Source organism: Nematolebias whitei, chromosome 19 (genome assembly GCF_014905685.2).
Source record: "Nematolebias whitei isolate Nwh7 chromosome 19, NemWhi1, whole genome shotgun sequence".
NCBI classification, from domain to species: domain Eukaryota; kingdom Metazoa; phylum Chordata; class Actinopteri; order Cyprinodontiformes; family Rivulidae; genus Nematolebias; species Nematolebias whitei.
Genome location: NC_056516.1, coordinates 8,523,984 through 8,546,616, shown reverse-complemented (window position 1 = coordinate 8,546,616; position 22,633 = coordinate 8,523,984). Strand labels below are relative to the sequence as shown.

Below are 22,633 nucleotides of genomic sequence, written 5' to 3'. Positions count from 1 at the left end.
GCTAAAAAGCTAAAGGCAGCACTCACGTTGCCTCTTCCCTCAAGCTGAACACCCCCCGCCCCCACTCAAAAACTGCTGTGCTCAGACATGTGTCCATCCCCCCCGTCAACAAAAATCATGGATGAGATGAGCACCCCGTTATGGCAAGTTAACTAGAGGAAACACGGAGTATGCAAATTTATTAGTTATTACAAAGCAAGGTACTTTTCTTTTTGCACAAATAAAGAAATGACTCACAACAGAAAAGTGCAGCTTTTTCTTTATCTTATTATTTTTTCTTAAATTATTAAACTACTGACCAATGCCAACAGTTTTAGTTCCTTATGTCAGAGTATAACACTTTTGTTCCCTTTTAATATTAAAATAAAACATTTTTGGTAGTGAAGGTTGCAAACCCATGACCTAAATGCTATGATTGGAGAAGCAATTGAAATAAATCAACCATCTATCCATCATCTTTACCCGCTCCATATAAAATTCATTAGTTATCTGCATTAGGAGGATAACAGGAGGAGGAAAAAAAGCCAAGTAACATTTGGACCAGAAGTTTATACGTCCCCATGGGATTGTAGAAAACCTCTTATGATTCCACTAAGGTCACTGCTTGTGTTAAGAGTTTGAACCCGCTTTACCTTCAATCTGCACCAATGACCTATGACCTACTTACTATAAACTCTTTTCTCCCCTGAACTGGTTGACCAACGGGCTGCGGTAAAGACCCCAACTCATATTTCCAATCATGTAATGCTACATTTACTGCCTCGTGAGCAAACATCAGCAGTGAAGTTCAATCCAATAAACCACAAAAAAAATAAAAAGAGCTCTGGACTCAAGCTGGTTACTTTAAGGATTTTCCACAATGCCTGAAGGGATTTATGGGGGTGTGGGTGGGGGGGTGTTTGTGTGCAATAGGGTGGGAGGAAACTTAATACTTGTTAAAAGACCTCTAAAGAGTAGAGCATCTGCTGATGAAGGGAGAGTTTCCTAGATGGAGCGGATGACAGAAATAGCAGAGGGAGAAATGTCTAGAAAGTCAGTGAAGTCAACAAATAAAATATGGGCTTTATAAAAATCTGTAAAGACAGGTATGAATAGGAGAAACATGAAGGAAACTAAACATGCATGATCCCCGCCCAATTCCCTCAGCGTTTCTGCAATTGGGACACAAATAAATATATAAATCACCAAACAATTTGATTTACAAAACATCAATTGGTGTATTTTGTGCGTCTGTGTCGTTTTACCCTTACAATTATTTTAACTGCAACAAACACTGGAGATGGCAGGACTTTTCTTAACATTTCATCAAACTGTTGGGGAGAAGAAGGTAAGTGGACTGTACTTATATAACTCCTTTCTATCTGATCAATACACTCAAAGCTCTTTACAACAATCTGTGCCCTCATTTATCCATTGGTACAGCACCCTACTAGATCTCTACAAAGACTTATCAGAGCTTTATCACATTCATACACCGATGGGACACACATCGGAGGCAATGAGGGGTTCAGTGTCTTGCACAGGGACACTTCGGCATGTGACTGCTGGGGGAATCAAACCCCCAACTCTTGCATTGGAGGACAACTGCTCTAACCACTCAGCCACAGCCGCCCCGGAGGTGCAGCCAAACATGGTGAGAACAGATTCATCTGGCCTTTCCCTCACTGCAGTGAAGGAGGCAAAAGGTTAAAGAGATGGGGGTATGTCAGAATGAGTACTTAAGACAGCAACATATTATTTTTGGGTCTGAAAGAACTTTGTTGTATGTTCTCCTTCATCCCCATCCCATCAAAAACATCTTGAACCATGCCAAGATGCAGCTACATGCTAGAAGATCCCAACATCCTAGCATGACTAATGCCACTGGCACCACATCGGTGATAAAAATTGTTTCAATGAGCTTGACACATTCATGGTTGTAGCAGAGACCAGTGTAACCAGTGTTTCAGATTCTTGATAGCCAAGCCATGCTAGTGTGCTCCAAATTGTATATATGCTTCGACCACCACAATGGCACAACCTTTAACACTATCATGGGTAATCGTAAACTCGTAGCTTTTTTATTTGCACCTGAAGTCCTCGCCTGAGAACAAGTAAAGACAATCCATATACATTTTCTCAAGACACAGAAAGGGTAGCACCGAGTGATGGGGGCCAAAACAACCCTTACATGTGCTTTTTTTAGTCTTCATAATGTAGATAATGGGTTTGAAGATTTGTTTTAAACAGTTCTTCTGAAATTTCACAATAAATCTGGAGCGTGGTGTTGCGTTTATGACCAGTAAGTTACCATTGTGATGTGGCAAAGCTTGGTTGGCTGAGCGTTGATAGCCCGAAACAATCAGCTCCTCAGGTCGGCGAGTGGAAGTGTGCTCCATCTTTTCCTGTCAAAAAAAAAAGAAACAAAAAAAATATTTTTATTTGGGGGGACAATGTAAAACACGTTTGTAATGACACAGGGAAGTTGGCAATTTTAGAGTTCAAATGGTCAAATAAAGTTCATGCCTCTGCCCTAAAGTACCATCAAGTCACATGTTCAGGCTACCATCGTCTCTCCCTGTCATCTCCATCATTGACAACCCCACAACATACACTTTTGTTACATGAAACACATCACCCTGTTCTGTCCAAAACATTATTTTAAAGAAAAATGACAGCATCTATAATTTTTACATCTGCAGACACGATGTCCTGCTCCTCACACATTGTCTAAATTAAAACAGCCTGAAGATACAAAAGCTGCAGAGGAGAAAGGGAAGGGCAAAAAAGACAAATTATAAATCTTCCCTTTTTCCTGGAAAAAGAAGAACGCGGAAGCTTTGCTTCCAGGAACTGCTCGTGGCCAGAAGTCCTGCTGTGCATGCACGTACATACACACCCACTAGCATCTCCCCTTTGCGCTTCGAAAACATCCATAAATGCCAAGAGTAAGATTTATAGCTGTGAGGAGACGCAGCCAAAAGTTTTCTAAGGAAGAGAGCTTGGCTGCAGTGCCTGTGAACTGACTGCAGGCTTCAGCTAAGGTTGTGCTACAACTCAGATACTAAACTCAAATGAAATTCCTGAATAGCTTGCCTAAGTTTTAGTTTTTCCAAATGTCCAAGAGTCAAGACAAATGTCTTTATAATAGGATGTGGAAAAAAACAATCCCAAAACAAACTGAGCAGCTTAAAACTGATAACACCTCTCTATCAGCTTGGCTCCTGGAGACTTATCACAAAGCTGGAGGGTTTATTTGCGTATACCATGTGGGATTACCAGTGTTCTGGATCTACAGGGAGTATCATCAGAAGCTCTGTTAATGTATACCTACAAGTCAATGGGAAAAAATGACCCCTTCACTCAGAGCAGTTTTACAGTAAGAGTTGGTTTTAATGGCTGCATTCCCCCATAAAACCTCACTATAAATTGTAATGCACTTTCACTGACTCTCCAGTCTGAAAGTCTCCAAGAAATCAAATTCAGCATCCAAGTGGTTTTGATATGTCTCGACTCAGACATCACCTAAAAACCAGTAACTGGCCCAACATTGATCATTTAGAGGACTGTAGGTGCTACCTCATCAATCCTTCTTCAGTTGTAGCCTCAGTGGCTTGTATAGACTACAACTATAAGTAGTGATGACTTCATGAGATACTTTATAAATAAAATTATTTAAATTAGAGAGAAAATTCAAACCATCCTTCCTTCTACTAGCTCTAGTCCCCTGTCAAATGAGGCAACTTTAAAAATTTCACTAGAGCCTGATTTATATTTGGACAGTTTTTGTCCTGTTGAGCTCTGAATTGTCAAAAATAATAACCTCATCCAAACCATCCACATGCCTGCTAGATCCCATCTCAACCAGACTGTTTAAAGAGGTATTTCCCCTAATTAATGTCCACATTTTTTTTTTAAATGAATAAACTATATACCATTTTGGATCTACTTAATTTGTCTTTAATGGATGTTTATGTACCACAGCGCTTTAAGGTTGCTGTAATTAAACCTTTACTTAAGAAGTCTGATCTTGATTCAGAAATTCTGGCCAACTATAGACCTATATCTAATCCAACTTTCATCTAAAAAATTCTAGAGAAAATAGTTGCAGGTCAGTTGCGTGAACATCTACAAATAAATAATCTGTTTGAAGAGTTTCAGTCAGGGTTTAGAGCTCATCATAGCACAGAAACAGCACTAGTAAAAGTCACTAATGATATTCTCATGGCCTCAGACAATGGACTTGTGTCTATACTGGTCCTGTTAGACCTCAGTGCTGCATTTGATACAGTTGATCACTATATTTTACTACAGAGGCTTGAATATGATATTGGGATTACAGGAACAGCTCTAAAATGGTTAAAATCCTATTTATCTGATAGATTCCAGTTTGTAAAAGTAAATAATAAATCTTCTTCATACACCAAAGTTAGTCATGGAGTTCCTCAGGGCTCAGTGCTTGGGCCAATACTCTTTACTTTATACAGGTCCTTCTAAAAAAATTAGCATATTGTGATAAAGGTCATTATTTTCCATAACGTAATGATAAAAATGAAACTTTCATATATTTCAGATTCATTGCACACCAACTGGAATATTTCAGGTCTTTAATTGTTTTAATACTGATGATTATGGCATACAGCTCATGAAAACCCAAAATGCCTGTCCCAAAAAATTAGCATATCATGAAAAGTTTCTCTAAACAAGCTATTAACCTAACCATCTGAATCAACGACGTAACTCTAAACACTTGCAAAAGATTCCTGAGGCTTTTAAAAACTCCCAGCCTTGTTCATTACTCAAAACCGCAATCATGGGTAAGACTGCCGACCTGACTGCTGTCCAGAAGGCCATAATTGACACCCTCAAGCAAGAGGGTAAGACACAGAAAGAAATTGCTGAATGAATAGGCTGTTCCCAGAGTGCTGTATCAAGGCACCTCAGTGGGAAGTCTGTGGGAAGGGAAAAGTGTGGCAGAAAACGCTGCACAACAAGAAGAGGTGACCAGACTCTGAGGAGGATTGTGGAGAAGGGCCGATTCCAAACCTTGGGGGACCTGCGGAAGCAGTGGACTGAGTCTGGAGTAGAAACATCCAGAGCCACCGTGCACAGGCGTGTGCAGGAAATGGGCTACAGGTGCCGCATTCCCCAGGTCAAGCCACTTTTGAACCAGAAACAGCGGCAGAAGCGCCTGACCTGGGCTACAGAGAAGAAGCACTGGACTGTTGCTCAGTGGTCCAAAGTACTTTTTTCGGATGAAAGCAAATTTTGCATGTCATTCGGAAATCAAGGTGCCAGAGTCTGGAGGAAGACTGGGGAGAAGGAAATGCCAAAATGCCAGAAGTCCAGTGTGAAGCACCCACAGTCAGTGATGGTCTGGGGTGCCATGTCAGCTGCTGGTGTTGGTCCACTGTGTTTTATCAAGGGCAGGGTCAATGCAGCTAGCTATCAGGAGATTTTGGAGCACTTCATGCTTCCATCTGCTGAAAAGCTTTATGGAGATGAAGATTTCATTTTTCAGCACGACCTGGCACCTGCTCACAGTGCCAAAACCACTGGTAAATGGTTTACTGACCATGGTATTACTGTGCTCAATTGGCCTGCCAACTCTCCTGACCTGAACCCCATAGAGAACCTGTGGGATATTGTGAAGAGAAAGTTGAGAGACGCAAGACCCAACACTCTGGATGAGCTTAAGGCCGCTATCGAAGCATCCTGGGCCTCCATAACACCTCAGCAGTGCCACAGGCTGATTGCCTCCATGCCACGCCGCATTGAAGCAGTCATTCATGCAAAAGGATTCCCGACCAAGTATTGAGTGCATAACTGAACATGATTATTTGAAGGTTGGCGTTTTTTGTATTAAAAACACTTGTCTTTCATTGGTGGGATGAAATGTGCTAATTTTTTGGGACAGGCATTTTGGGTTTTCATGAGCTGTATGCCATAATCATCAGTATTAAAACAATTAAAGACCTGAAATATTTCAGTTGGTGTGCAATGAATCTGAAATATATGAAAGTTTCATTTTTATCATTACATTATGGAAAATAATGACCTTTATCACAATATGCTAATTTTTTAGAAGGACCTGTATATGCTTCCATTAGGTAAAGTTATTAAACAGCATGGGATAAATTTTCATTGTTATGCTGATGACACACAATTATATTTGTCCATTAAACCAAATGAATTTAATCAGCTACTTAGACTACAAGCATGTCTTAAAGACAAAAACCTGGATGACCCTTAATTTTCTCCTTTTGAACACAGACAAGACTGAGGTTTTGGTTTTTGGACATGAGCACCTTAGGATGTAATTTTTCAGTCTTTCTCCCTCCTTAGATAGCATTAATCTGGCCTCCAGCTCTAATGTTAAAAATCTTGGTGTTACTTTTTCATCAGGACATGTCTTTTATCCCCCACATTAAAAACATTACTAGAACTGTCTTCTTCCACCTGCATAATAATCACTAAAATTAGAAACATCTGATCTAAAAATGATGCAGAAAAACTGGTCCATACATTTGTCACATCTAGACTGGACTATTGCAATGGTTTATTATCTGGGTGTCCAAATACTTCTTTAAAACGTCTTCGGTTGATCCAAAATGTTACTGCCAGAGTCTTAACTGGAGTTAGTAGAAGAGATCGTATTTCTCCAGTTTTAATTTCTCTCCACTGGCTCCCTGTCAAATACAGAATAGAATTCAAAATCTTACTTCCAACCTAAAAAGCTCTCAACAACCTAGCTCCATCTTATATTCTCCCCTCCCTAGGGAGGCATCCAGGGGGCATCCTTACCAGATGCCCAAACCACCTCAACTGGCTCCTCTCGATGTGGAGGTGCAGCGGTTTGACTCAGAGTCCCTCCTGATAACTGAACTTCTCACCCTATCTCTAAGGGAGAGTCTAGCTACCCTGCAGAGGAAACTCATTTCAACCACTTGTATACACAATCTCATTCTTTCGGTCACTACCCAGAGCTTGTGACCATAAGTGAGGGTAGGAACGTAGACTGACGGGTAAAAGGAGAGCTTTGCTTGTCAGCTCAGCTCCCTCTTCACCATAACAAACTGATACAGAGTCTGCAATGTTGCTAATGCTGCACCAATCCGTCTGCCAATCTCGCGTGTTATTCTCCCCTCACTCGTGAACAAAACCCCAAGATACTCCTCCACTTGAGGCAGAACCTCACCCTGGACCTGAAGAGAGCAATCCACCCTTTACCGGTTGAGGACTATGGCCTCAGATTTGGAAGTGCAGATTATCATCCCAGCCGCTTCACACTCAGTTGTGAACCGCTCCAGTGAGAGCTGAAGATCACAGCATGATGACACCAACAGAACCACATCATCTGCAAAAAGCAGAGATGGAATCCTGAGGCCACCAAACCGGAATCACTCCACCCTCTGGCTGCACAGAGAACTTCTGCCCATAAAAGTTATTAAATGGATAAATGGTAAATGAACTGTACTTCTATAGCACCTTTCTATCTTATTGAGATACTCAAAGTGCTTTAGACTGCAATCTGTGTCCTCATTTATCCATTCATACAGCACTCTACTAGATCTCTACAAAGCTAATTGAACAAATCATTCTAAGGAGAATAATCGGAGCTTTATCACATTCATACACCAATGGGACACACATGGGAGACAATGAGGGGTTCAGTGTCTTGCCCAGGAACACTTCGGTATATGAATGCTGGTGGATTTGGACCCCCAACTCTTGCATTGGAGGACGACTGCTCTAACCACTCAGCCACAGGCGCCCAAACAGTTATTAACAGAATTGGTGACAATGTGCAGCCCTGGCTGAGTCCAACTCCCACCCTGAAGAGGTCCGACTTACAACCAGCAATGCAAACCAAACTCTCGCACCGTTTATATAGAGACCAAACAGCCTGTAACAACGGACCCCCAATCCCATACTCACGGAGTCCCCCCCCCCCCCACACACACACACACAGTGTACCCCATCATTCACCAGTAAAATGAAAGTTTCATTATTAATGTACAGATGCAGTTTGTATGCAACAGCTGTATTCTTTACAACAAAAGTATTTTAAAAAAGGTCAAATATTAACATATCTTTGTAACATGTTAAAACAGTTTTAAAAGTAGCTGTTTACTTAAATTCTTAGTCATGGGCAAAGCTAAAAAAAAAATGCAGCCAATATATTGGTTATCCGCATCAGTCTTCCCCTCCCAATATCGATATGAATGATAGCCAAAATTTTCATATCGATCGGGCTCTACTCAACGAAAGTAATTTTATAGTTTGGGATTTTTTAAATCTTGACGTACTGGATTTACCGGTACTCTAACAAACAGTGTTGTTAACATCTTATCATTAATGTGTACTACCTTTACCTCTATAACCCAGATGCTATTCTGTTCCTCAAAACAGAAGATAGTTACTAACATTTGCACACATATATGGGACAAACTGTAGTCTGTGTCGTACATCATTCAGAAAAAAAATGGTACAAACGCAGACATTGAGGAATAAACTTTTTTTAATTGCATTTCTTTTTTCGCTTTCCAAGAGACTACAGCCACATCTCAAGTAAGCAACAAGGCTCTGAAGCATGGTCTTTTAGAACTATGTAATGAATATTTGCACATTTACTAACGCAAACTGATAAACAAGTAAAAGCAGAACATAAGAGAAGCTGCTGGCTTAATCAGAAACATCTCTGGCACAGACCCAGAGTTCTCACTGAGATACAAACACATGCAGAGACGGGGCTGGAAGAGCTCCCAGATTCCCAAACATGCACAGCATTATGTATAACAATATGCAAGTACACAAAGGAAAGGCTCACCTGGTTCTTATGGTAAATGTTAAATGGACTGTACTTCTATAGCGCCTTTCTATCTTATCGAGATACTCAAAGCACTTTACACTACAATCTGTGTCCACATTTACTCATTCATACAGCACTCTACTAGATCTCTACAAAGCTAATTGAGCAAATCATTCTAAAGAGATTAATCAGAGCTTTATCACATTCATACACTGATGGGACACACATCAGAGGCAGTGAAGGGTTCAGTGTCTTGCCCAGGGACACTTCAGCATGTGACTGCTCGTGGATTCGAACCCCCAATTCTTTCATTGGAGGACGACTGCTCTAACCACTCAGCCATAGCCGCCCCCTTATCTACACGAAAGTGTACCTAGAGAGAAACTCCACTGGATCAAAGTGCCATGGATCCTAATATCAGCTGGGAAGTTTCATGCAAGAACACAGTAATGTTGTAACCTACTTTTCTCTGTCTCTCTACTATATAACTTTTTTTTTTTGGCTACGTAAAATGCGGGTTGAAGGAATGTTGTTTTCTATGGAGATTCAATTCACTATTCACTAGTCTTACTAGTGCAAAGCCCCTTCCTGGAAGCTAATGTGAACAAATCCAACTTAATGTCAGCTCAACAGGGGCTCAGCGGTCCCACGGTTTGGGTTAGCAGGGGGCTTCATGTTTGTACCCCCACTAAGATGAATAAAGCAGCTGAGGTTACGTCATCTCCTCCAGCTCGTCGGTCCTAGTAAAACGTCATAACATCAATTCCATGTTTCATGCCTGTCACACAAAGTCCACAGCTTTTTATTGTTGTTTGATTACAACTCTATTTATAGACTTCCACTGTGCTCTTTAGCCAAATTCTTTAGGTTCTTGGAGAGTTGGAGGAGAAAATCCAAGCTGACAAACAAAGGGCTCATTCTGCAGGAGTTGGACACTGGAAGTGGGTTTATTATTGTGTTGCAGAAACAGCATATTTCACCTAACAGGGCTGCGTATCACTTACTGTGAAACAAGTGACTCACAGAGCCACCACATACATCAGTAGTACACAAAAAGTTTCTACATCTACACCCACAATGCTTTGTACAGGTGTAGTCTAAAAACCTTTTCTACCAAAATCCTCAAAACTTCTGCAACTTTAAGTTTTTATAATAAAGAATTATAATGTGAGGAAGGCATGAATTCTCAATATCGCTTTAGTATCACATTTTAAGCTTACAATTTTGTTATTCAACACAAAGTTTTACTTTGAAATACTCTGGTTTTAAACAAATGTTGGATTTAAGATCTCATAAGTAGAGAGGCAATTAAAAATTTTCATACAATGTAATAGGAAGTTCTTGGGCCACTATAAAACTTCAAAATTTCACATTGGTGTATAATTGTGAACTTGAGGAATAATGTATATAGAATACTTCCTATTCCGAGTTTAGGTTTGCTGAAGACTAAAATATAGCCCTAAATTTGTCCAGAGGTGTTCAATAAAAGTTGGCTCATGCACGTATAGAAGATTTTACTGAGGGGTTAAAAAGGAGCTATTAAAAGGAAATAATGAAGTCATAGTTGTTGCACTATGACAGCATATTTTGTTGTGACAATAGAAAACTTATGAAATTGGTCAAAAACAGAAGTGCAAGGCCTTAAAACATATGATGATGAATTTAATTTGTAACACACTTTTCATGAACAAAAATCTCAAAGTGCTACAAAGTGCAACTAAAATCTAAAATCAACTAAAATCACTGATAAAATCAACTAAAATCAATGATAAAATCAACTAAAATCAGTGATAAACTCATGTGGAGGTAGAATAGGTGTGCTTAAAAAGAAAAGTCTTTAAGCCTATTTTAAAGTCAACCAATGATTGTGGAGCTCTCAGAAAGTCAGGGAGGGAGTTCCAGAGGCGGGGGGCAGCCACACAGAATGCCCGATCTCCCATGATCCTTAATTTAGTTCGTGAAAGGAGAAGGAGATGACTGTTCTGTGATCGTAGGGACTGGGTGGATGAATATGGAGCAAGAAGGTCCTTCAGATAATCTGGTGAAGTTCCGTTTAAACATTGATGGGTAATGAGAGCAATTTTGTACTGAATTCTGTAGGCGACAGGAAGCCAATAGAGGTTATGGAGAAAGGGTGTAATATGTTAAAATTTATGAGCTCTCAATAAAATCCTGGCTGCACTGTTTTGAATATATTGAAGCTTCTGAAGGTTTTCAGGGAGTGGCAGTAGTCAAGCCTGGAAGAGTCAAAGGCATGGACAAGTTTCTCTGCATCAGCAAAAGTGAGAGATGGGCGAAGTTTGGAGATATTTTGGAGATGGAAGAAACAGGTTTTAAACTGATGCTCAATGTGATTTTCAAATGTAAGATGAGAGTCCATTCTTACTCCAAGATTTGTAACAGAGGTGGAGAGGGGGATGTCTTGTCCAGAAAAGGAAATAGTCATTATAGTTTATGTTTGAACCTGGTGAGGGGTGTTAATCAGTATGGCCTCAGTTTTGGAGCAGTTTAACTGAAGAAAGTTCTGATTCATCCATGCCCTATCTCCTCCAGGCAGGTAGAGAGGGCAGTGAGTGAAGATGGAGATGACAATGGTGATGATGATGCTCCAGTCCTGATGTAAAGCTGTGTATCATTGGCACAACAGTGAAATGTTGTACTGATTAATAATTTGACCTAAAAGGCAGCATGTAAAAGGAAAATAACTGGGACCCTAGAACTGACCCTTGAGGGACACCACAGAAGACACAGACACTCTGGTACTTGGCATTGCCAAGACTAACACATTCCAGCCTATTGAAGAGGAAAGATTTAAACCAGTCCAGGACAGTGTCACAGAGACCGACCTCCACATGAAGACGGTGAAGGAGGATACTATGGTCCAGTGTCGAAAGCTGCAGTGAGGTCAAGGAGGGAGGGAGAGCCAGTGTCAGCAGCCACGAGGACATCATTGGTAACTCTCAGCAATGCGGTCTCAGTACTGTGAGTTGCATGGAAGCCAGACTGAAACTTCTCATATAGGGAGTGTTGTTGTAGGTGGATCTTCAGCTGAGCAGCAACTGCTTTTTCCAGCACTTTTGACAGAAATGGGAGGTGGGAAATTGGGCGGTAATTGGAAAGAATGTCTGGATCCAAAGTGGATTTTTTCAGAAGAGGCCCAATGATGGCAGTTTTAAGAGGCAATGGAACATGACCAGATTGTAGTAACTTATTTATTATTTGTGTGATTAATGGGCTTATTGCAGAGTGATTGGATTTTATGAGAGACGAGGGAAAGGGATCCAGGGCGCAGGATGAAGGCTTCATTTTCTTGATGATGGTCTCCACTTCACTCTGAACAACCTCATCAAAGCAGCTCAGGGACCCAGAATGCAGACGGGCAGATAGCAGACGAAGATCAGGGAGGCTACGGAGCTGAGATCTAATAGAGTTAACTATGTTTTAAAAAAAATGAAAGGAACAGGTTGCATTTTTGAACAGAGTCCTCATAAGATTGTTTAAAGGGATTAAGGAGATTATTTATTGTGGAGAAAAGTTGTTTAGTTTCCAGGGCAGTTGTTGATGATGTTGGAATAATATTTGGACCGTCCATCTTTAAGAGAAAAGGCGTAGGCTTTCTGATGTTCTTTATATGCCTGCTTATGTACAGAGAGTCCAGATGATTTTACACGTCTCTCAATAGCACAGCCAGCTGCTTTCATCTTGTGCAGCTCAGCAGTGTACCAAGGGGCTGAATGGGAGAAAGACACCAGCCTTGCTTTAAAGGGAGCATGGAGGTCCAGAAGCTCATGAAGAGATTGGTTGTAATAATCCACAGTAATTTGCAGATGAATGATTGACAGTGGTCAGGGAGTGGAGATCAGAGAACAAAACCTCAGGGGAAATGTTTTTAAAGTCACGGAACTGGATACGTTGTTTAGGATTTGGAGCAGACGAAGATGAAGGCACTTCCAAGGAGATGACACTGTGGTCCGAGACACCCAGGTCATATACAGATAAGTTATTGATAGGTATAGTGTCTGTAATCACCAAATCCAGAATATGCCCCCTGTTGTGCGTAGTCATATTGAGTGACATTGAGAGTCCAAAAGAGACCTAATATATATTTGCAACAAAGTGCATCTAAAAATCATTGAAACAAATGAAAAAAAAAAATTCCTGAAAAACCTGAAACAAGACCTGAGAAATCAATCATCCTTCAGCTGATCATGAACTATAAGACAAGTTTTCAGCTTTTAGCTCATTAGGAATCACCTTGGAACTCAAATCCTACTTTAGGTCAGTCAAACTTATCTAGAGTATCCATCATAAATTTATCTATAGAAAGTGGAAGGGTGTCTTTAGGAAAGGCTCCTAGTAAAGTGCTGAAAGACTCAATTTTTTAATTGTTTTTTCATTCAACTTTTATTTATACAGGCTAGCCTCATTGAGCCACGGTGACTCATTTGCAAGAGGGACCTGTTCCAGACAGAACATATAAAGTACAGACAACAAAACAGTAGACAATGATTACAATAAACTACAGTAAAAATGTAGTTTAAAATAAAGAGGAGTGTATAAAACAATAAATCAGGGTGCTGTAAAACAGGGTGAAATACTAAAAACAAAAACATATATTTGCTTTGATTTTTCTATTGACATTATCAAATGTTTAAAAACCACGTAAAGAAATCAAGCAGGACAACTAGAGTTCATGTTGCAAGGTGTTCCAGGTTGTAGGAGCGGAGTAAGAAAAGGCCCTTTTGCCAAGTTCAGTCCGCACTGAGGGAACGCTGCAGGTAATGATGGCCTGAGAGCACATGTTGTAATTGCACTGATGGCGTGACATGTGGGAGGAGATATAAGAAGGTAGCAGACCAAGGAGGGTTTTATAGATTAAAATGAATCAGTGTGTGACCCTACGTGTAGATAATGATGACCAACTGACCAAAGAGTATAGGGTGAACCTTTATTGTATGTATTGTACAGGTCGTCCTTTTGTTTGCGTCAGCACTAGAGCCAGACCAATATATCGGTCGGGCTGATATTCTAGGCCAATATAGATGCCTGGGGTCGTATCGGTATCTGCAATAATGGTCCCATTATGCGCCGATATAAACACTTCTAATTTTCACCTCTAAAATGCTGGAACCAGCCATAATTGGGCAATGTATCCAGCAGTGGGTGCATGAAGATTACGTTCAAGTCATGACCATTCACTTTAAGTTTCACTTTCAGCACAGACGAGGCAAGGAGCAATACTGTGTTGCGTATTTTCTGAACAGAGCCTGATGGGTTTATTTTAACTGATCTGTAAAATAAATCAACAATAATAAATCTCTTCAATCCTCCAACTCATTTTGTTATTAGCTACGTGACTCCCACATTAGCAAGCTAACAGTGTTCAGTTGCACCGCCTTCGCAAAATTAGCCCTCTTGTCAGTAGTTGTAGCAACCAGTCCTGACAGATTGAGCTTGCAGTTTGTGGGACATCCAGTGTTAGTAACATTATCTTTGTTGTCCTCAATGAAATGCACTGTTTGTCTAAAATCTATTTCTCTACAAAGAAAATAAATTCTGCTGTGGTCAACACTAATTAGACCTTCAACCATCTGTTTAAACAATGAACAGGGAAGGGCATTTCTTTGTTTAATTTATGTTTTTGTAACACACGATGTTTATGATGAATAGTGGATAGAAAATGTGAACGCACATTAGGAAGACTGTTTTTATGACCAGTGAATCATTTTAAACCTAGTGTTGTCCTCACAACACATGACTATGCGAAGCTAGACAGCGAACAAAATAAAAAGTCCTCAGACAAGGCTCGCTTTCTTGATTTTACTGAAGTACTTTTATTTATGAATTTGTAAAAAGACAAAAGTCTCCCAAGGCACAGGCGTGCAGGGCACATTTAGTGTGTATATGAGAGGTTTTCTCCCTTATTTTCTAAAGCACTCGTTTTATGGGAGAAAAGACGTCAAAGATTGTTCTGTGGTGAGAGCACTCACTACCTCCAGTGCTGCACAATGATGAAGATCAGATTTGTCACTCTGATTGGAATCCAAACCAGTTTAACAGTTTTTAGCATGAATTTACTTAAACTGTTAATTATGAACTTATTGAACTTATCACCTCATTAATGTAACTTACTCACGTGATGAACTTATTACTCTCTCTGGACCAAAAGGCAGCACAGTGGGACTAATGGTGGATCTGATTAGCTTAGCTTTATGGTTGCTAGCAGCTGCGCTAAATAAACAAGCCCCGCTCCACTCAATGTTTTCTTAGATTCTTGGAGGTGGACAAAACTCGAAAAGTTTCAGCCATTATATCAGATATCAGCAGTCGCCTTCCCCTCCCAGTATCAGTATTAACGATAGCCAAAATTTCCATATCAGCCAGGCTCTAGTCAACAGAACACTAGTTCATCTTTTCAGTTTAGGAGCTTTTTCATACCTGAAAGCTATGTGGCTAAAGAAAGAAACAAACAAAACAACTATTAGGGAATTTTTGGTCAAAGGTTATGGATGTTTTTATCTACTATGACTGAGAATGTTAACTCTGCCCATGAATCATATGTTTGGGTTAGCAGAGAGAGCTGGATGTGGAGCTGGGTGAGGCTGCAGCACACAACTGGCTCCAAGGACACCTCCGAGCCTGTAAGCTCGGCTGAACTGATAAGAGTATAAAAACGAGCGGAGAAGGAGGCTCGGAACCGATTATCGTGACTGGTCTTCTTGTGTGTACTTTCTTTTCATTCATTCAACCTTAATTATACAGGTAAATCCTATTGAACCTCGGGGACTCGTTTACAAGAGGGACCTGATTTTAACAAAGAGTGACAACAACAGTGGACAACAAAGACAACAAAAGACAAGACTGTATGTTTCTGTATTTACAGTGAGGAAAATAAGTATTTGAACACCCTGCAACTTTGCAAGTTCTCCCACTTAGAAATCATGGAGGGGTCTGAAATGTTCATCTTGGGTGCATGTCCACTGTGAGAGACAATCTAAAAATTAAAACAGTCTGGAAATCACAATGTATGATTTTCTAAATAATTTATTTGCGTGTTACTGCTGCAAATAAGTATTTGAACACCTGTGAAAATCAATGTTAATATTTGGTACAGTAGCCTTTGTTTGCAGTTACAGAGGTCAAAGGTTTCCTGTAGTTTTTCACCAGGTTTACTGCAGCAGAGATTTTGGCCCATTCCTCCACAGATCTTCTCTAGATCAGCCAGGTTTCTGGGCTGTCACTGAGAAACATGACGTTTGAGCTCCCTCCAAAGATTTTCTATAGGGTTTATGTCTAGAGACTGGCTAGGCCATCCAGAACCTTGATATGCTTCTTACGGAGCCACTCCTTGGTTCTCCTGGCTGTGTGCTTCAGGTCATTGTCATGTTGGAAGACCCAGCCACGACCTATCTTCAATGCTCTGACTGATTGTGTGGGATGGACCGGTGTCTTTATGCAGCTAACGACCTCAAACAGGTGCTTCTAATTTAGAATAATAAGTGGAGTGGAGGTGGACTTTTTAGAGGCGGACTAACAGGTCTTTGAGGGCCAGAACTGTTGCTGATTGGCAGGTGTTCAAATACTTATTTGCAGCAGTAACACACAAATAAATTATTAAAAAAATCATACATTGCAATTTCTGGATTTTTTTATTTTTATTATTATTATTATGTCTCTCACAGTGGACATGCACCCAAGATGAACATTTCAGACCCCTCCATGATTTCTAAGTGGGAGAACTTGCAAAGTCGCAGGGTGTTCAAATACTTATTTTCCTCTCTGTATGTAGCCTGTCCTGAAAATCTGACCTTGCAAGTAAATACCGGTGATCCCCCCGTTAAAAATCATCTACATTAAGTGTGGTTCCTTTTGAGTAAGTGAGATAAAGCGACAATATTTTTCTCCAACATCTTCCAGAAAATGCTAACGCACAAATACTGGACTAAGCAGAAAAGGAAACAGTAGTTAATGTTGGAAAAAATAAAAATGTGAAAGACCTTCAAAAATATTGCTCTTCAACATCTTAGTGTTAAACTATGAACATTAATTGTACTACGAAATGTGCAACTAGTTGATCGTGCGAAAACAGTTAGGGCCTGCTCCTAGAGTTAGGAAGACACATTTAGTCAAAACGTTACAAAAAAACAACTACAGTCACACAGTTAAAGATTTTCTGGGCGTTATAGGGACCGTTATTCGCACTAAGGAGCAGTTTTAAGGACCTAGTTTGCTTTTGCACCACCAGGGGATCACTGATTGTGTAACACTCAGCTGATGGCCTGCGCAGCCATAACACTTGTGCACGTGACATGACTCTCACAAACAACAACAAGGTTTTTTTGACAGCGCTGTGGATCTATAGTTTAATTTTTGAAGCAGAACTTGAACGAGCAATATAAACTTTCATATGGCATTTTACTGTAGGGGCTAAGACTTAAACGACAGGTCAGTCTAGAAGCCAGTGGGTTCTATTTAAGCAATGCAAATGGATTTTTAATATGCTTTAAGAATGTTCATATTGTATATACATACATCGTTCAGGTTTTATGTATGACCTGATCATATTCCGTCACTCAAGAGTCCCTACTTAATGAACAAAACATTTACTCTGAAACACAAGCCTTAAAAAGACCTGACGATTGTAGTTTTAAGGATCAACAAAATGCCCACAAAGCAAAAGCAAATAATAAAAATAAATAAAAGGCTAATGACTACAAGAACTGATGTCACCTTCAATCCAAAAGCACCGGATGTGTTGGTTAGTTAACCTCCAGGTGCAGCTCCTGAACAAACTGAAGCTTTTGGATATTAAGGATATTGGAAACTCACCTTTTAGCTGCTGTTCCTCTCTTTCTCTCACTGGCCAAGCCTGATGCTTTTCACTGTTAGCCTGACACAGACATGCTGCATTCAAGCTGCTTTTGGTCTCGCAGCAACCAGCACAAACACAGGCTTGATTTCTGTACATGCCACCTTCTCTGCATGCTACCCCGCTGTGAGCAGCGTGCACACCTCATATCTGAAAAGGCCTACTGAGTTTTTAATACGTGTTTATAGCAACACAGCCGCTATTTTTAGATACCCGTGGATACTGTATTACTGTAAAATCCCCAGACCTAACCTGCACCATAATGCTGATACAAACAAACTAAAGAAAACATTGTGCCTGTCGAGTAATGAGGCTCTATTTGGAAATTAAAGCATCATGTCTTAATAAAGATGAATATCCTCTCTCTTTCAGCTCACAACTTTGAGGTTGTTTTCACACCTGATAGTCCGGTAGACTCAGTTCGGTTGGGGACCAAAATTCATAGCATTTTGTTTACATTTGAGCTGGTGAGTTTGCATTCACACTGCACTGTGCAGACGAGCCAACCTGTTTGAACCAACCTGTTCCCCCATTCGCCTGTGGTGGCGCTGCACCAAGAACTACTGAAAGAAACAACACAAAAAACTAGGAAGACACTTCTTCTTCTTCTTCTGGAAATAAAAACAAAAACGGAGTGGCGTCAAATTTTAGCGGTTTTAGGAGTTATATTTTGTCATTTTTCAAAAATGGACTCAGCATGAGCGGAAAATGAGGCAGAAGACCATGGAGAATGTTGTTTTTCACACAAGGCAGCTGACGGCTCCATATGAGGCAAGAGAAATTCGTGTTTGTTTGCCCTGCGCTGTACTCCACTTCTTGCTTGTGAAGCGGTGCCCGGTCTGGTTGCATTCACACTGTACTTGAACCGCGCTAGAGTTTTCTTCTACCGGCCCGAGACCTAGGTTTTTAGGCTGGGCCAGAGTTCACTTTTTTGTTCCGTGACAGAGTTCAATGGCAAGTTCACACCTCCCCAAACAAACCAGACTTCCTAGGCAAACGGGCTAGAGTTCAGGACAACAAGGCTGGTGTGAATGCACCTTAAGACTCCATATAGCCTCCTTGTATTCACATCGAAACCACAAATCAGTCATTTTTAGTCAGTCCAATTTGGTGCTCACAGGCATATTTCATGTAAACTAAGATATAGAGCAACATTAAGCACAATCCTGTTTCATATGCTGCAAAACTGACAATTGCAAAACTCAGAAATATTTACCTGATAGTTTGAGTGGCGCAAGTAGTAGTCAGGACATCCTGCTAAGGCCATGACGTTTGTTTAGTGTTCCCTCTCACAGGGAACCCCCTGGTCTCACCAGCACTCTGTGCATACAGGAAAACAAATAAAAAAAGAGCACCTTAATTATTCAACTGACTGGATAAAGACTGAAATACAAAAGCATCCAACATGAGCAGAATGATATAAACATTAAAAAAAAAAAACACGCAGCATTTTCCCCGTTTCTGAGGGAGGAGAAGGAATCAATTAAACAAAAAAATCAAATGTATGTGTTGCTTTTAATAACAGAATTGATTTTAACATTTAAATACAAACAGAAATAGTACATTTAAATACATTCATCCATCCATCCTCATCCACTTATTCTGAAGTCGAGTCGTGAGGGCAGCATCTTGAGCAGGGAGGTCCAGACATTTCTTTCCACAGCCACCTCTTCCAGCTCTTCTGGGAGGACTCCAAGGTGTTCCCAGACAACTGAAAGACATAGTCTCTCCAGCGTGTCCTGGGTCTTCCCCTGGGTCTTCTCCCAGTTGGACATGCTCGAAGCACCTCCCTAGGGAGACGACAAGTTTGGTAAGCCAAGGTCAGAGCACCAAGGCCCCCAACTTTGGCCACATGGCATCATGCATCCAACTTTTATGGTACCACCTGCAGGTGGCGGGTCCACAGGAAGGCAAACCCATGTTGCTCCTTTGGGCTGAGCCTGACTGCCCCCCATGGGTAGAGACCCGGTCAACAGGCGCTTGCTGATGAGCCCCTCCCCACGCCTGGCTCCAGGATGGGGCCCCGGTAACCCACGTCTGGACAAGAGACACTGAGCTCCTTATTGTTGCTTGTCCATGTAAGTCTTTTGAATTGATCTATGGCTGTCCTGTCACCTAGGACCAATCTGCCTATTTGGAAGAATTTGGAAGACTCTACCAGGGGTGATTATAACTGCTATGACAACATTGCTCCTAGGATCCGCACAAACTCCTCCACCACGATAAGGTGGCGATTCAGGGAGGAGCATACATATTTAAATTAATTGGTTTATTACGTGGATGATTTATTTACAGTGTGGAGCTTTTCTTACTGCAGTGTAATCTTTGGGGCTTCTCAAAGAACATTTCCAAAGCTTCTTGGTAGGGAAAGTCACTAACGTCATGTTCATTTATCGACAGCCGCATGCACACTGCAAGATGGTTTATTTCCAGGCAAGTTCACTCTTGTACAGCCAAGGGGAGTAATTCCTCCCCGACGGCAAAGCTAGATGGAAGTCATTCATCCAGTGGTGAGTGGTCTTTGACTGCTTGTTTGGAGGACCTGCGATGTGTTCTTACTTGGACCCGCAGCAGAACAGCTAACCTGACTGCTATTGTGGCCATATTCACCAGGAGAGTGTTCATAAAACAAATGTGTATTTCTAGTTTTGAATGGGCTGCAACATGGGCGGCTGTGGCTGAGTGGTTAGAGAAATCGTCCTCCAATGCAAGAGTTGGGGGTTCGAATCCACCAGCAGTTACATGTCGAAGTGTCCCTGGGCAAGACACTGAACCCCTCATAGCCTCTGATTTGTGTCCCGTCAGTGAATGAATGTGATCTAAAAGCACTGATTAGTCTCATTAGAATGATTTGTTCAATTAACTTTGTAGAGATCTAGTAGAGTCTGTATGAATTGGTAAATGAGGACACAGTATCTTGAAATAAGATAGAAAGGCACTATATAAGTACAGTCCATTTACCATTTAACATTTTTCCCCTGGCTCATGTTCGTTCTCTGCTAGTGGGAGTTCGGTCATGTGCACAAGTTGGACATGTCTTTATGCTAACGATGATCCTCAAGGCACATGCATCATAGCGCATATGCATTATTTTGTTTGGTAAACTTTCAATACAACGTTACATTTTAGACACAAATGTCACAGGCAGGTCAGGGGTGTGACATGGGAAAAGGGGGTGGAAGGATGTTTGGTTATGTATCGACTTTGGTGTCTCCCCCAGCCGCAACAAACCCATATAGGCGATGATGCTAGGGGAAACACTGACTTTTGTGTCTAGTGGGGGGAAAAAAGTTTAGAATTCCTAATCTGTGCAACTTGCTACCTGTGCCACAGGAAAAAACCCAACATCCACCTCTTATTTGAACTAGAAAAAAGTCTACATGTGCAAATGCATGCAGATGTGAGGATGGACCTGTATGCACTGAATTTAGTGTAAACACAGTCATTGTGTGCACCAGACACACACAGATAGTTGGATCCGAAACAAAGTGTAGGGCTTAAATTATTATTATTATTATTTTTAAACCCTCTCATGATTGTGGGGCGTTTCTTTTAACAACTTGAAACAGGACTCGGGTGTATATCTGCTGCAACTTGTGTGTGTGTGTGTGTTTATTTTCTTTTTTCTCTCTTTCGGCTGCTCCCTGCGTTAGGGGTCGCCACAGCGAACTAAGTTGCACGAAGACTTGGCAGTTATGCTGCAACTTGTGTGTGTGTGTATATCAAAAGGGTATTCTCATATTGTTGTTAGTTGTGTAAATGTTCAGTTAGCATTCACAAAATTGTTTATACCATAGTTGTAGGGATGCTTGTCAAAACATTCTTCAGTATGTTTTTTGGCACATTAACTCAATCTGCAAATTCTGAGCTATTTAAATCATTCATATTTCATACCATTCAGGTCATTAAAGACATTCCTGCTATGATTTGGGGTATTGGTGAAATATATACTTGTTGAAATAGTAAACTTTTCTAGCATTTTTAGTCTCAGAAAAATAACTGCACACTGTTCAACAGCCCTGCATTTTGCTCGTCAGAATTTTTGCGGTAACAATACTCTTGTTAACACTAATTCTGCCCTGGTTTTTAATAAATTCTGCCTTGCTAATGCTAATTTTGCCAATTAATGCCAATTCTGCTGAGTTTTGGGTGATTTTTTTCTTTTTTTTTTTTGCCAATTCTGCCCTGCCAGTGCAACTTCTGCTCTGCTGTGTGTTTGCATTCTTCCCTGTAATTTCAAACTTTGCTCTGCTTAAGTTAATTCAGGCAATAAATAGATAAGTAATAAATAAAGAAATATATAAAATAAAATATGTAAATTTATGAACTCTAATGAACTTATAATGATGCTCCTACTCTTTGAAGGTGAACCGATGGTACCACACCATCTCTCAGTCGGACAGTCTGATCAGTTTGATCAAAATCCTCCAGTTTAAAATCCTCACTGCTCAGATGAATCCTCCTCAAAGATACTTCCTCCTCTTCCTCACATCTTGGTCTTTGGGAAACCTTCAAAATGAAAACAGGAGATTTGTGTCTAAACAAAAACATTGTACAAAGGAGGTCAATCTCATTTTCTATTTCCTATATTCTCCCTAGTTTTTTTTTTTTTTCCTAGAACTTAAAACTCCAGTTTTTATGCATTTCTGTTGATAATGAACCAAAGCTACTGAAATAGTGAATATGCTTGTTAGAAAAATATTCCTGTCATCAGATCTCAGTCAGCTTCATTGCAGCTGAACACCGTGTTACACTGAACATCACATCAGCTGGTGGACATAAATACAGTACAGTAATATTATATTCACAAAATACTAACAATAATATGTTCATCTTACTTGTGAAAAGTTATCCCCCGAGACCTGACGTCAACAGTCCGTCGATTAGAACAGAAATAAGCTGCGAAGTGCTGAGACGTCTTCTGCTTTAACCAAATAAGGACGACCGCTCCAAGATGGCGGCCGAAAATCCTG

General features: G+C 40.6%; 1 protein-coding gene across 1 annotated transcript in view; it reads right to left on the bottom strand.

Annotated features, from left to right (window-relative positions):
• Positions 1-22,633, bottom strand: part of LOC119425684 (growth factor receptor-bound protein 10) — a gene marked incomplete in the record, with an annotated part of 634,378 nt that overhangs the window by 67,773 nt on the left and 543,972 nt on the right. The window contains 2 exon segments of the mRNA XM_037693228.1: positions 2,291-2,384; positions 18,877-18,980. Of these exon segments, the coding sequence (XP_037549156.1) occupies positions 2,291-2,384; positions 18,877-18,927 (145 nt within the window).